The sequence below is a fragment of the Podarcis liolepis genome (assembly GCF_965112155.1).
Source record: "Podarcis liolepis genome assembly, chromosome: 3".
In the NCBI taxonomy this organism is placed as follows: Eukaryota; Metazoa; Chordata; class Lepidosauria; order Squamata; family Lacertidae; genus Podarcis; species Podarcis liolepis.
Window position 1 is genome coordinate 93,895,344 of NC_139557.1, and position 13,610 is coordinate 93,908,953.

The 13,610-nt window shown below is 41.1% G+C and overlaps 1 protein-coding gene across 4 annotated transcripts in view; it reads right to left on the bottom strand.

The window, feature by feature from the left end:
* Positions 1 to 1,043: 1,043 nt before the first annotated feature.
* Positions 1,044 to 13,610, bottom strand: part of MIA3 (MIA SH3 domain ER export factor 3) — a 37,622-nt gene continuing 25,055 nt past the window's right edge. For 2 of the 4 annotated variants that reach the window (XM_083496007.1, XM_083496009.1), the window contains 16 exons: positions 13,247 to 13,351; positions 10,987 to 11,109; positions 10,773 to 10,875; positions 10,242 to 10,297; positions 9,700 to 9,790; positions 7,118 to 7,256; positions 6,166 to 6,267; positions 6,022 to 6,082; positions 5,881 to 5,916; positions 5,669 to 5,736; positions 5,052 to 5,149; positions 4,827 to 4,949; positions 3,759 to 3,835; positions 3,526 to 3,597; positions 2,470 to 2,611; positions 1,044 to 1,923 (listed from right to left, as the gene is read on the bottom strand). In XM_083496007.1, coding sequence (XP_083352133.1) covers positions 1,601 to 1,923; positions 2,470 to 2,611; positions 3,526 to 3,597; positions 3,759 to 3,835; positions 4,827 to 4,949; positions 5,052 to 5,149; positions 5,669 to 5,736; positions 5,881 to 5,916; positions 6,022 to 6,082; positions 6,166 to 6,267; positions 7,118 to 7,256; positions 9,700 to 9,790; positions 10,242 to 10,297; positions 10,773 to 10,875; positions 10,987 to 11,109; positions 13,247 to 13,351 — 1,719 coding nt within the window. In that variant the 3' untranslated portion in view covers positions 1,044 to 1,600. Of the gene's footprint in view, positions 1,924 to 2,469; positions 2,612 to 3,525; positions 3,598 to 3,758; positions 3,836 to 4,826; positions 4,950 to 5,051; positions 5,150 to 5,668; positions 5,737 to 5,880; positions 5,917 to 6,021; positions 6,083 to 6,165; positions 6,881 to 7,117; positions 7,257 to 9,699; positions 9,791 to 10,241; positions 10,298 to 10,772; positions 10,876 to 10,986; positions 11,110 to 13,246; positions 13,352 to 13,610 lie in introns of all 4 variants that reach the window. The other 2 variants (XR_014524282.1, XM_083496008.1) reach the window with 2 other exon arrangements.

Below are 13,610 nucleotides of genomic sequence, written 5' to 3' on the forward strand. Positions count from 1 at the left end.
CATTAAATGATAAGAGAACATTGATGATGAGACGAGATTGATGATGATAAAAGAACATTAATGATGGGGCTAATTCTCCTAGAAATGCCCTTTCATACATACCAGCACATTCATAGAAAGCTGTGTGTTGTACTCCAAAGAAGGGAAGTTTGTATTTGTTTTAGCATATAAGCAGCAGCCTATAGAAGCCTCTTTCCATGTGCTTCAAGTCTGGACTAAGTATTGTTTACTCTTAAACCAATTACACATTGAGATTACTGTTCTAAACATCTGCATATTCAGCAGTAAGCCCCACTGAAGTCACTGCTGAGTAGATATGTTCTTGACTGATGTAGTTTTGAAACAAGATCTGGCCTACTACAGAGCCAAACATGACAAGCAAAAAGTAATCAAAATGAGCACAAGGGAAGGGTGAGCTTCTGAGTCCCACTTCAGCAGCCCTCTGTGCTAGCATCTCTAGAGAATCCTCAACAGTACTGCTCATGGAAGCTGCATCTGCCCAAAGACCCCTTCCCCATGGCAGCTCCACAGCCCATACTGCTCAGGAGGGTCAAATGACTCCAATGAAGCCAGCTGGGGTGGGGTAATGGAAGGAGTCCTGGGCAAGGAGCCACCAGCTCACGTCCCACTCAGATTCAACTCAAATGTGCTGTTTTATAACAATTACCAAGTGATTTTATGTAAAATGGCACCATTTCAACTCATAATTTTTTGAGCCTGCGATTAAGGAATCTGCACTCAACATGGGAAATTTGACCTGAATTTTCCTGGGCCGCTAGGGCTCTAAATTGCGGGGGTTTTGTGCTTTACGGAGGCATGACACTGGGTGGTCATCAACTAAGTTTTATTCAGTGTATGCCCACTGAAATCCATGACTGTTACTGAGTTAGGCCTATTAATTGCAATGGGTCTAAAACTTAGCTGAATATCACCCACTAGCCGGAAGAATTTGTTCTATCCTTTCATCTTAAGCCGTCTCGTGACAAGTACTATTCATTACAGCAAAGGAAAATGGATTTGTACAAAATTCATTCTTCTAAATGTAGCAAAAAAAGAGAAAGAGATCTTGCTCACTTTATTAGTAGATTTGTCCTTCCAGTACAGAGTAGTTTGTTTCTGGTCTTTCATACCAGGTAGTTTAAAAATATCTGCATTAGAATCCTCATGTAAACCACTTGTCTACAGTCACTGTAGGCTATATGTGAAGGGGTAGCATTTCTTACCAAAGGTATTTCCACAGGAAATGTTCAAATTATCATTTTGAAATCATTCACCAACTTATTACATAGGCTACATTAATTAAAAACTAACCACACAGGTACTTTCATATATTGCACGTTGAGAGCTGCAGGTCAGCCACAGCTGTAGAAGCAGGCTTCAGGTTCATCACAGAAAAATTATATGTGCATCCCAAGAGGATGAACAAGTCCTCATTTAAAGGTGATCGAATGCGCGTTGCTAGAGAAATTATTTCTGCAAAGGAGAAAGGGAAAAAAGCTACATAGAAACCAAGTCCAGAGGAGGAAAGAAGAGTTGGTTCTGAAGCCAATGAAATCCTCCCCACATGAAACGTGATGGAGATCAGTCCAGAAATCCAAAGTCATGGCTTCTCTTCAGCATGATGTGCAGAGTCCCGTGAGCTAGCTGGGGATGGGGGACCAGAAGGACCTCCTTGGTAGTCATTGGGTCCAGAAGGTGGCAAGTCTCTGGCAGGAGGAGGGGGGTAGTCCCTTAATCCTTGCGGAGGTAGCCGTGGAGGGCCTGGAGGATAATCTCTTGGGTATGGAGGCCGGAAAGGAGGAGGTCCACGCTGATATACTCTCTGATCAGGAGGTGGTAGTGGACCATGTGGAAAGTCTCTCATTCCAAATGGAGGGACAGGTGGATAGTCTCTTGGAAGAGGTGGTGGAGGGGCTCCACGTACTGGAAGGAAAAGCAGTACAGTGAATTATTCACTGGGAGGAAGTACATACATGCAATCTCACCCCAGAAATTTGACAGAAACCAAACAGCAGGCACAGAATTCCAAGTTTACCAACTTCCATTTTAAAGAAGCATATTTGAAGCCTTTATGCTTGGCAGATAATATGTGAACAGACAACAAAATGTTCCACTTCTCAGAAGAGGAACCATCTGTATTTTGCATGCCTCTCTTGTCACTTCCAGTCCTTTTCCCACATAGTTACAACTGTGCTTTGCTATCAATAGACTCACCAAATCTATCAAGGCAATATTCAGATGAAATACTTCAGCCAAATATTCAAAGCAGGTTATGGCTCTCAAATTAGTATTGCTAACATTGCTCAGCTCTCACAAATTCACCATGAGGCACCCCTGCCCACTCACTCATTGTCGCGAAGATAACTTTGTTCTGCAACAGGCTGTGAGAAAGATTCTTGAATCTGTAATGCCAATTCAAATAAACATATTCTTTAAAAAAAAAAAAGCACAATGGAAAAACAACCATACCTAAGGGAAGAGGTCGAGGTCCATAGGGTAGCCGGGGTGGAAGTCCAACACGAACTGGAGGTGGTGGCAAATGTCCAGCTGCTGGCGGTCCCATTACGGGGGCCCCTGGGTAAGGTGGTGGGCCTTTAGGACCCATGTTAACCTGTGTAAAGACAGAAAAGTTAGTCTTCTACTATATACACCAGCGAAATATAAAACTGATCTTCCACCAAAAATGTTAAGTGTTTGAAAGCTATGTATTTTCAAACTCGTTTTCACTGCATACTACCAAACAGGGGTGAGGAATCTCAGGCTAGGGGACCAGTTGCAGCCCCGCAGACCTCTCTAAATGAGCCTCAGACTAAACTCCTCCTTGCACAGCATTTTCAGTGCCCATCAAGTACTTTTGCCTGCTTAAGACTATGCCTGTTCCTTGCCTGAACGGAGAATGTAGAGTCTTGTGTGTGTAGCAGTCTTCAAATTTTGACTGGAATGTAGCCTGCTGTACAAAGGCAAGACTCTCATCCATTGCCCAAACTACTTTTGCCTCTGGCTCCACCCATGATTGGGATGCAGACCGCACAGGGAAATGCTGCTCCTGAACTAAAAAACGTTCCCCACCCCTGCTATAGGGATTTTCCTTTTCCTGAATACTCTGGCTAAACAAAAAACAGGTGTTCCAACTAAGTTACAGTCCTGAATATTTAACCACCTAAAACCATCATCCATGTAGTTAGTATTTCTTAAATCACCAGCAAACCCAAACAAACAGTTAATTTAAACACAAAGAAATCCAGAAAGTACCCAAGGGATTTTAAAAAAAAAGCCTCAAATATCTACTATATTAGATTTCTAGAAAATAACTCAGGACCAAAGCATAGCTTTTACAAATGTAGTATATGTTAGCTACCCTCACCAATGTATGTAACCTTAGGAAGTCAAGAAGCCCCAGAAGAGTTGTAACCTAAAATGAGTCTCACGGGGCTCATTTTGCCATGCCAAGTTATGAAGCATCATGCTCCTCTCCATCAAACCAGGGGAAAGCAAAAGCACCATTCCCAGGCTCTTGGTACTCACTGCTGTTGCTTCAACAGATGAAGGTGGGGCAGTAGAAACACAGGGGGCTTCAGGCTCTTTAGGCGGGTTTGCCTTTATTTCCCCCCCAGCAACATAAAGACAGTAAGATGATAGACAAAATAAGAACATGATATGTAAGAGCTGATGAGACCTGTACAGTGGGATAACACACATGGTTCTTCCCAAAATGCCATCTCAGAAGATTTTTAAAAACCTCCCTGCCCCTTGCTTACCATTCCATCCACTACTGTAGCAGGAGATGATGTCCTTGGCCCACAGGTCATTAGGGATGCTACAGCAGGGCCAAGCTCTAAAGAGAAAGACCACATATTGTTTACCATTTTGAAAAGAAATGCACTTTCTCAGTTGACCTGCCATCAGTATAGCTGCAGTCTCTGGTCTTCCCTGGAACATTCTTCTAGATAGTTCAGAATGTCTTCAAGAAATCATAGCTTGGTGAGCAGTTATTTCTGCAACATTATTTGGAGCAATGATGAGGAATCTGTAGACACCCACTTGTTGCTTGTCTACAACTTAGAGATCTTTTGTTCTTCTAAGTGGTATGCACATTTTGTTAAAAATTATTTCTCAATTTATATACCACTTACATGCCCTAATGGCTTCTGAGCACCAGCCAGCACAGCCAATTGTCAGACAGAATGGGAGTTGTAGCTCAGCAACATCTGGAGGAGCACATATTCCCTACTTCTGGTTTAGAGACCTGGGCTATGCACTCCTTTCCTCCATGAACAGTAATGCATACAGTGGTTTGAGCATTGGACTAGGACCAGGGAGACCCAGTTTCAAACACTCACTCAGCCGGGAAGCTCACTGAGCAACCTTAGCCAATGACTTTCAGCCTAAACTACCTCTCAGGTTTGAGAGGATAAAAAGGGGGAGGGAGAAAACCTTGCACACCATTCTGAACTCCTTGGAGAAAGGGAAGAATGAAATTAGCATAGCACTATGGCATTAAGGATTACTCCATTTACAAGCTGTGCACATATGCTAGCAAAAAATAAGGTGCTTTATTTTCCTATTAAGGTCAACAGGACACAAAAGGCTTAAAATTAACTGAATTATAACCCAACATCTATAAACACAGTGTGCCATTCTGGCTAATTTAGGACTGTTTTGTTATGTTTACTATTTTCATTCTTAAACCAAAGAAGGAAAAGTGAGAGAATTTCATAAAAATAAAAAATGGGGCCTTTATAAAAGTTTAAAGTGAATGAAGCAGGCTTCTATAGCAAGACAACCTAGGGAAGAAAGAAAAAGGATTGATTTATTGCCATGTTCACCTCTTGAACCTTCTCTTGGATTGGCAGAAAGGGGACGCCCAAGGGGTTCCATCATCAGCGGTGGGGAAGGAGCTCCCCCGCTCACAGGTGAAGGCCCAAAGGAGCCATCTCGACTTAATGGACCTGTAATAAAGCATGGTCACTGGTGTCAACTTTTTATTTCCTTTTCTGAAAGGTTAGGCTTGACATTTCAGATCCTTAGCCAAAGGTGAACAGAGCATCTACCTCTGCGAGGGGCGGCTTGATGGTCTGGTCGGCCTGCAGTTGGTTTCACAATTAGTGGTCTCTGAAGCGCAGCTATTTTCTGATCCATCTCTATTAATCTGTTAACGGAGGAAAATCGAAAGTTAATCTCAAAGTGCATTCATGCTTGTACGATATAGTGCTGAAGCAGGTGCGCCATGTGGTTGGGGGCTGAGGGGTCTTCAGCCCCCAACATTTTTTTCAAGGAGGGGGGTGGGCTCCCCCAAAATCCTGCAGCCCCTGATCCACTTCCTAATCCCCACCGATGTCGTGTAGGGAAGAGGTTGAGCATGGAGCTCTGCTCTGCGCTCCCCATTCTCCACCATCACAGCGGCAGGATGCTCGAACGTCTCAGTACGGTGCACGAGCGCTAGGTGGGGCAGGACACGTCACATGACGTGTAACATAACATAACACATCACATGATGCACCCCCACAATGTGGGGGGGGGGGCAAGTTGGCGCCTTTGCGCTGAAGGAATTTGCCATTAAATAATATGCACTTTCACCAAGAAACCTGCAGTTGTGAATAACTTAGTATTAGTGGCAGTCTATAAAACCAAGCACCTTTTGAAGTTACCAAGTAGAGAACATACTTACTTGAGCCTTAAGTTGGAATTTTCCCTTTTTTCTTCAGCTAATGCCCTTTCGGCAGAACGTGCTATGAGCTGCAATAGAAAAAAAATAGTGAAAGTCACGTTCTGCTAGGAAAATACACATTAAAGGCTAATTGTTGCTGCTCTGCGAAAAGCATTAACTGCCCTGCTCAACTATAGGAAAAGGTTTTTTATATGCTTTAATAAAATCCTTACCCAATTCTCATGGGCCTTCTTCTCATGGATGTCAATCTTAAAACATTAAGGAAGGAAGGAAGAAAAGTTTATTTGAGTCTGCACATTGGTTTATATCCTACATTGACTGCTTCAGAAAGATTTATTGGGATAGCATCACACCTGATTCTTGTAAGATCGCTCTGTTTGTTGCAGTTCTTCAACAATTTCATCAATTCTCTTTCTGTCAAAGAATTTGAGAGATTACTTCTGCTCACTGTCTGAAAATATGAGACATTACATTCATCAATCAATCAATCTATTTACTTGTATTTTTTCACGTCTTCAACTGCCAGGACTGCTTTTTCATCTGCAGCAGAGAGCTTCTGATCCTTCTCTTGACGCTCATACTCTTCTTGTGACAACTTCCTAAAGCAGAAATTTAGGTATAATTAACCCTCTGGCCAGACACAACCTGACAGCATTGGAAAAAGTTCTAAAGCTTTTGTATCACTCTTACACAACTCCATGTTTCAGGTAGTCCTCAACCATGACAAATTGTCAATTGGCGTTTCAGCCTCTCCTTGATTCAATGGTGGGGTAAAATAATTTTTAAAAAAAAAAATATTTGCAGCTATGGGGATCAATTCTAGCCCTATTGGAATGGCTGAAAAAACAGAAGCTGGGTATGTTTAGCCTGGAAAAGAGGAGACTGAGAGGAGATATGATAGCCATCTTCAGATATCTTAAGGGCTATCACACGGCAGAGGGAACATGCTTGTTTTCTCCTGCTCTTCAGGGTTAAGACTCAAGGCTATGGCTTCAAGTTACAAGAAAGGATATTCCGATTAAACATTTGGAAAAACTTTCTGATGGCAAGAGCTGTTCAGCAGTGCAACAGACTCCCATGAGAGGTGGTGAACTCTCCTTCCTTGGAGTTTTTTAAGCAGATGTTGGATAGCCATCTGTCATGGATGCTTTAGCTGAGATTCCTGCTTTGCAGGGGGTTGGACTAGATGACCCTTTGGTCCCTTCCAAGATTCTATGAAAGGTAAACAGAAAAGGAGCAAAATGATGTTATAGCTTACACAAGCTTTCCAGAACGCTATTCCTTCCAAATACTGTTGGACTACAATTCCTATCATCTCTTGACAACTGGCCATGCTGGTTGGGTTGATGAGAGGTCATCCAAAACATATGAAGGGTGCCAGATTGGGGTAAACTGGTTTATACCATGTTTTGGGGTATTTTTATCATCTTTAAAAAGCCCAGTACTTACTTCTGAAGTGCCATTTCCTTCTGCTGATAAAGCTCATTGAGAATCTCCACTTTCTGTTGCAGAGTTTTACATTCACTTTCTAGCTGAGATTTTGCTCTCTGCAAGGAACAAGAATCATGTTCCAGCTTCTTGATTTGCTCTGCAACAAGACAAACCTATTTAGTACAACATTTCTAAGAGCTAAGATATGGTGACACAGAACATTCAATTGCTCAGGAAACAAGACAGTTTTCACTCCAGGCTCTTTGACAGAAGGAAAAACTGCAAATTTGGGTGGAAATAAGCTTCACACAGAGGCAGGCCAGTGACTTGGAAGAGGTCCCAACATAAAGAGGAGGACCTAAAGATGGTGCCCTGAAGTAAGGAGGCTGAAAGAAGGGTAGGTGGAAAGAGGCAGAAATAAGACCATGAATTAAGCAAAATGCAGTCTATCAAAGAAAGGGCTGTAAAGAAATTCCCCAGAGCTTAAGATAAGGAGATGCTGTAAGCACTAGGGGAAGTAAGATAGCTTAAAGTCAGCAGCCAAAAACCAGAAATCTGCAAACACAACAGGGAGTGGAAAAAGTGAAACTGGGCTAGACTATGCACAACTGTTCCCTTTTTCTAGGCCCTATGTTCTCTTGGCCTGAAGGAAATGAGCAGACTTAAAATGAATGTATTGCCTAGGATGTTATTCTTGTTTCAGACCTTGCAGATTCTTGACAAGATGGAATGTTTCAAGAGGTGGCAGAAAGATATTTCGAAATTTGTCTGGCAGGGCAAAAAGCCCAGAATTAAATTTAAAATACTGACAGATGCCAAGGAAAGAGGGGGGTTTGCCCTGCCGGACTTAAAATTGTACTATGAGGCAGCAGCGTTTTGCTGGCTTAAAGACTGGATGCTCCTCGAGAATACAGACATTTTGGATCTGGAAGGCTTCAACAACGCATTTGGTTGGCATGCATATCTATGGTATGATAAAATTAAGCTGCATAGTGCCTTTAAAAATCATATTGTCAGAAAAGCATTGTTTAATGTTTGGATAAGATACAAAGATCTGTTGGAAAACAAAACCCCTAGATGGGTGTCACCTGTGGAAGCTAAGGCAGTGAAGAAACTCAATATGGAGGTCGGATGGCCGAAATATTGGGAAATTTTGGAACAGGAGGGAGATAAATTGAAATTACAAAGTCACGAGAAAATGAAACATAAGGTACAAAATTGGTTTCAATATCATCAAATAATGGAGTTTTTCAAACAGGATAGGAAAATTGGCTTCCAGGTGGAAAAATCAAAACTAGAGACAGAACTGCTAGAACCCAATACTAAGAATTTATCAAGAATGTATAACTTGCTGCTGAAATGGAATACACAGGATGAAACAGTTAAATCGGCTATGATTAAGTGGGCACAGGATATTGGTCATAACATTATGTCTGCTGACTGGGAATGGTTATGGAACACCGGTATTAAATTTACGGCATGTAATGCCTTAAAGGAAAACATTATGAAAATGGTATATAGGTGGTACATGACCCCAGTTAAGCTGGCAAAAATTTATCATTTGCCCGACAACAAGTGTTGGAAGTGTAAAGAGACTGAAGGTACTTTCTATCACCTTTGGTGGACGTGCCCGAAGATTAAGGCTTTCTGGGAAATGATTTATAATGAAATGAAAAAGGTACTTAAATGTACATTCCTTAAAAAACCAGAGGCCTTTCTCTTGGGCATTGTCGGCCAATTGGTGTCAAAAAGGGACAGAACTTTCTTTATGTATGCTACAACAGCAGCAAGAATACTTATCGCAAAATATTGGAAGACACAAGATCTACCCACTCTGGAAGAATGGCAGATGAAAGTGATGGACTATATGACATTGGCTGAGATGACAAGCAGAATCCGTGATCAGGGAAAAGAGACGGCGGAAGAAGAATGGAGAAAATTTAAAAGTTACCTTAAGGACTATTATAAACTTGATGAATGTTAGAATGTTGAGGTTTTCAGGAAGAAAGGGATACAGTGTTAAGAGATAAGATTATAGAAAAGATTAAAATGACAGAGGTTGGAAAAGTATATTTAGAAGTTGCTAAAAAATACTTTGGTCATTGGGATGCAGAAAGGGGGGGTATGGGGGAGTCCCGGAAAAGAAGTTTATGAAAAAATGCTATGAAATTATACGTGTTTGTATGTCTTTTTATGTGTTTGTTTGTGTTTAAAAAATCTGTAAAACCAATAAAAATTTTTATAAAAAAAAAAAAATGAAGGAAATGAGCAGACAAAGAATGTCTAGAAGGCTGATGAATGCCAGCCAATGGGGAATGCAGCTGCTGGATCTAGAGCTGAGACAGGGAGAGGTCTAAGCGGTTGACTGTAGTCTCTATCGTCACCACATCATTACACACTGGCAAGCGAAGTATTAGGGACAAAAAGCAGGGTGAAGCAGATAGATTTCATTGACTGATTTGAACTAACCAACCATTCTTGTGCCCCAAGGTTTCTAGTCTATCAACGAAAGGAAATGGGAACCCCCTTAACTGATGAGTTCCTGCAGTGGTTTCTTTTAAAGAACTTGTCATTCCAAATTATATATTTGCTGAACACACCTTCCAACTCATGCCTTGCTGCTACTTCATCATTAAGTTTGGACCGCATGTGATCTCTTTCTTCTTCAATGATAGATAATGTTGTTTTTACCTGCAAAAAGGCAACAAATGGCCAGTGAAACACTCTCCTGGAATACAAACTTGAGCCATATTGATTACACAAAACAATGTTTTCATGGGGTTACTTCATGTACCAAACTGCCCCCAGATTCTCTCACAGCACCTTTGAGGCCTGCTATAACTAGTGGGATATTACGGAAGGCGTTTCAGATTTTTGTGAGCGTCTACACTATGGTGGGTAAGAGGAAGGGATCTGTGTTAACATGGGCTCAGAAGAATTTTGTATTTTGGGGCTCTGCTTTGGGGCTCTACCCAGTTTGTGTTATGTGAAATGGGTGTTTTGTGCTTGGGCATGCCCACACAGTAGCCATTTTATGAAGGTACATGCCCCCATGGCAGCAATTCTGTGAAACTGCTATGACACTTCAAGAATCCCAATTGTGCCCACTGCCCCCAAAAGATTGGAAGCATCTGTGTTATACCCTTGAAACATCCATCATCTGTTTAATCTGATTCTTCATCTTTTCATTCCTGGTATCTAGAAGGGAGAAAAATTATTTTCATTGTGTCTGTTTAAGCAAAATTTTCAAAACATGGCAAGAGGAAATCTCCATAGATAATTATCTAGAAGTGTACAGATGAAAGCAACACATTTCAACATGAAGCAGGAAAATATTTCAGTTATAGGAATTAAAAGCTACTGATGTTCACAATTGACTCAAGAAAGGGCAGATCACGATGGCAATCCAATCCAGTTATTTATCTGATGAATTGCTCACATTATAGATATAATTCAGAGTTGAGAAATTTACTTCTCAGTGACACAGACAGTATGTTAGATGGACATCATCTTAATTTCTGGTCTTTTGTATTAGGAGTATCTGTTCCTATTTGACACATAACAGATGTTAATTATTCACTGTTGTGTACCATTGCCCCTAAGAGTCTTCAGCTACTGCTTCCTCAAGATTAGCTGCTTGAATGGTCTACCAGGTTATCTAAGATTTTAGTACCTGAGAGCTCTCCATTGGCCAGATCATTTCCATCATCCCTCTTGCCTTCTGACTCAGATTCTGCATCAAGCTGCTTCAGCTGCATAATGCAGTTAGTCAAAACCTAAAGCAGCAGCAAAAAGCCAAATTTTAAACTATAGGACCACAACATTAGGTGTAGTAGTTCAATCACAGTCATGAACACAGAAGAAAGTTGTTCTTCAAGAGAGCTTACTTCAATTTCATTTTCTTTATAGGCAAGTGCTTCTTCCATATCATTCTGAGATTTCTGATACAACTTGATCTGTTCACTGAGCTCACTGTGCCTCTCACTCCAGCCTTCTGCTTGTTGCAGCAGCTGAAAGAACACAAGTACAATATTAACAATATTACTGGGATGACAAACAGCATGTAACTCAGGCCATCAGGTTTAAAACTACACCAGAGTGAATATGTCAAAGTTAAAGTTGTGCCAAAACAAAAAAGAACATGCCACCCTTTTAAAAAAATAATGCTGGCTCATAATGAGGGGAGGCACAGGCAAAAGAACGATCATCTGCAGCCATGCACAAAATCCTTTAAAATGAAAGCACAGCTTTAACTGATATATTTAGATATCATCTTATAATAAAACCAGAAAACAGGAGGGGTGGGTGGATTGCACAGGGGATCAGCATTTTAATATTCTGCCACAAGGCACCCACCTGATACATAAAGGAATTCAGGATGGGATTCACCTAACCATAACATGCATCTTCAGCATCTGTCTAACCATCTATATTTCTTTTAAAATTCATTGTTGAACATTTCCACCTTCTCCAATTTTTCAATATACTGAGAAAGTGTATTGTAAGTGTATTGTATATGGTATATTACCTTGCCTCAAATGACCTCGGTAGGAGCTGCTGCCCATCAGTGTCAACTGTCAGCAAGGGGAGACTTGCCTTCATCATAACCTGAGCACAATCTAGCAGTTCATCCCCACTCCACTGTGTCAGAGAACCACAGAGTTCCCAAAACCAGATGGGGACATCATTTTGGGTGAGAATTTTTTTCTATAAGCTGCTCTTGAGAGCTTCTCAGAAATATAAATGAAGATGTAGATATTCTACACGAGTAAATATTGTAGCTGGCAGCTCCTATGGTGGGGTTTCCTAACCACTTATTTTCCCACAATTGTGCATTCATGTTTCACTTCTACCAAGGTTCCATCTTCTCTAGCTCTAATATCATCAATGTAACAAACGTTAACAGAACATGGCTGTTGCCAGAAGTAATGGGAAGAGAAGGTGTGATAACTATACAGCTATGGTAATTTCTTCAAGAGTCTAGGAATCATCAACCAAGGAAGTTTGACCTGGACTTCTCATCAGCTTTCCTTTCTTCTCTCTCAAGGTCAAAAAGTATTTCTTGTTCAATGTGCTTTCACCATGTCACTTATGTTTTGGCATCATATGGATGCAACTTTAAGTTAGGAAGACACTGAAGAGCATGGCCAGAAATGACCTTCCGGACACTACGAATCTGCACAGGAACAACATTGAGCATGGCTGTGGGGGTGGGGTGGGCAGCTGTTCTTGCCAGTCACAGGAACTAGAGGCACCGTCATCAGGTTTCATTCTCTCACAGAGCAATGCAAATCAGCCTCCTAGCATTAGGGTTCCAGACTGTCTTTGCAATGACCAGCTTTAAACAGGACAGCAAGTATAATTCACTGTAAAGAACTGTACTTGTCATATAAGCAAAGGATTTAATAAAAGAAAGTATGAAGCTCGATATGGTCAAATGCAGTGCTTTTTTCTAAAAAAATGTTTAGGGGTACTCTCATTTTGACTCAAGAAAATCACCATTTTATAGTTCAAATTGGAAAAAATAAAAACAGTAAACGGACAAAAGTACAAAGATTCACAAAATGTTTAGCGGTACGCGTGGTTTCTGCACATGTTGTAGGGGGACGTAAAGGGCAAATGGGGCTTATTAACCTGAGAAGGTAGCCCATCTAGGAGAAGGAAAACCCTGAGCCTAAACTTCTGCTGCCTTGTGGGATATCTTCAGGAGAGGAAAAGGCTAAGGAGTAAACCCTACACAAAATCTGAGCAGAGTCACTAAGATGGTTGGATTGCACCTTGTACGCCTCCTTCCGGCAACTCCTGCAGCCAAGCTGGTGCCAAACATATTGCTCTGCTTTCCTTTGGACAACATCAGTGAGGCTGAGAGGGGGGTCTTGTTGTCTAGATGGTCCAGGACCTCCATATATACTAACCAGGCTTACATCCCGGAGAGGTCACTTCGGTGCTGCTAACACAGCGTTTAGACTTCAGCTGCGGAGGTGCACTCCATTGTCTCTCAAGACAGATGAATGCCAACAACTACTCATGCCCCTCAATATTTTAAAATGAGCAAACTTTTCAAGCAGAATTAACTTGGTCTGATATGTACACAAAGCAAAGCCTAATTTATGAAGAACAGCAGTTTAACAAAAATGGCACACTCACTTGCTCCTTACTCTTCTTAAGTCTCGCATTCTCTTCTTGAATACGACTCAATTCAGACTTCACTTTTTCTTCACTTAGTTTAGCTTCATTAAGAGCTATCTGCACCTAAAAATTCCAATAATTTCAAGTTTAATATGCAAACCACATAAAAATGCCAGCTTACACCAAAAAAGCACAGAATAATTTAATAACCCACAACATTCAGAATTTAGATTCTTCTATTATCTTGGGAGACCATACCTCCCATTAAACCATGGTTAAAAACAAATTATGGTTTAATACAAATGCACAAGCTGTATGTGCATGCAGCTAAAAAATTCCTACAGCATTCCTCCCTCCACTTCTGTTCCATCACCTTGAAACA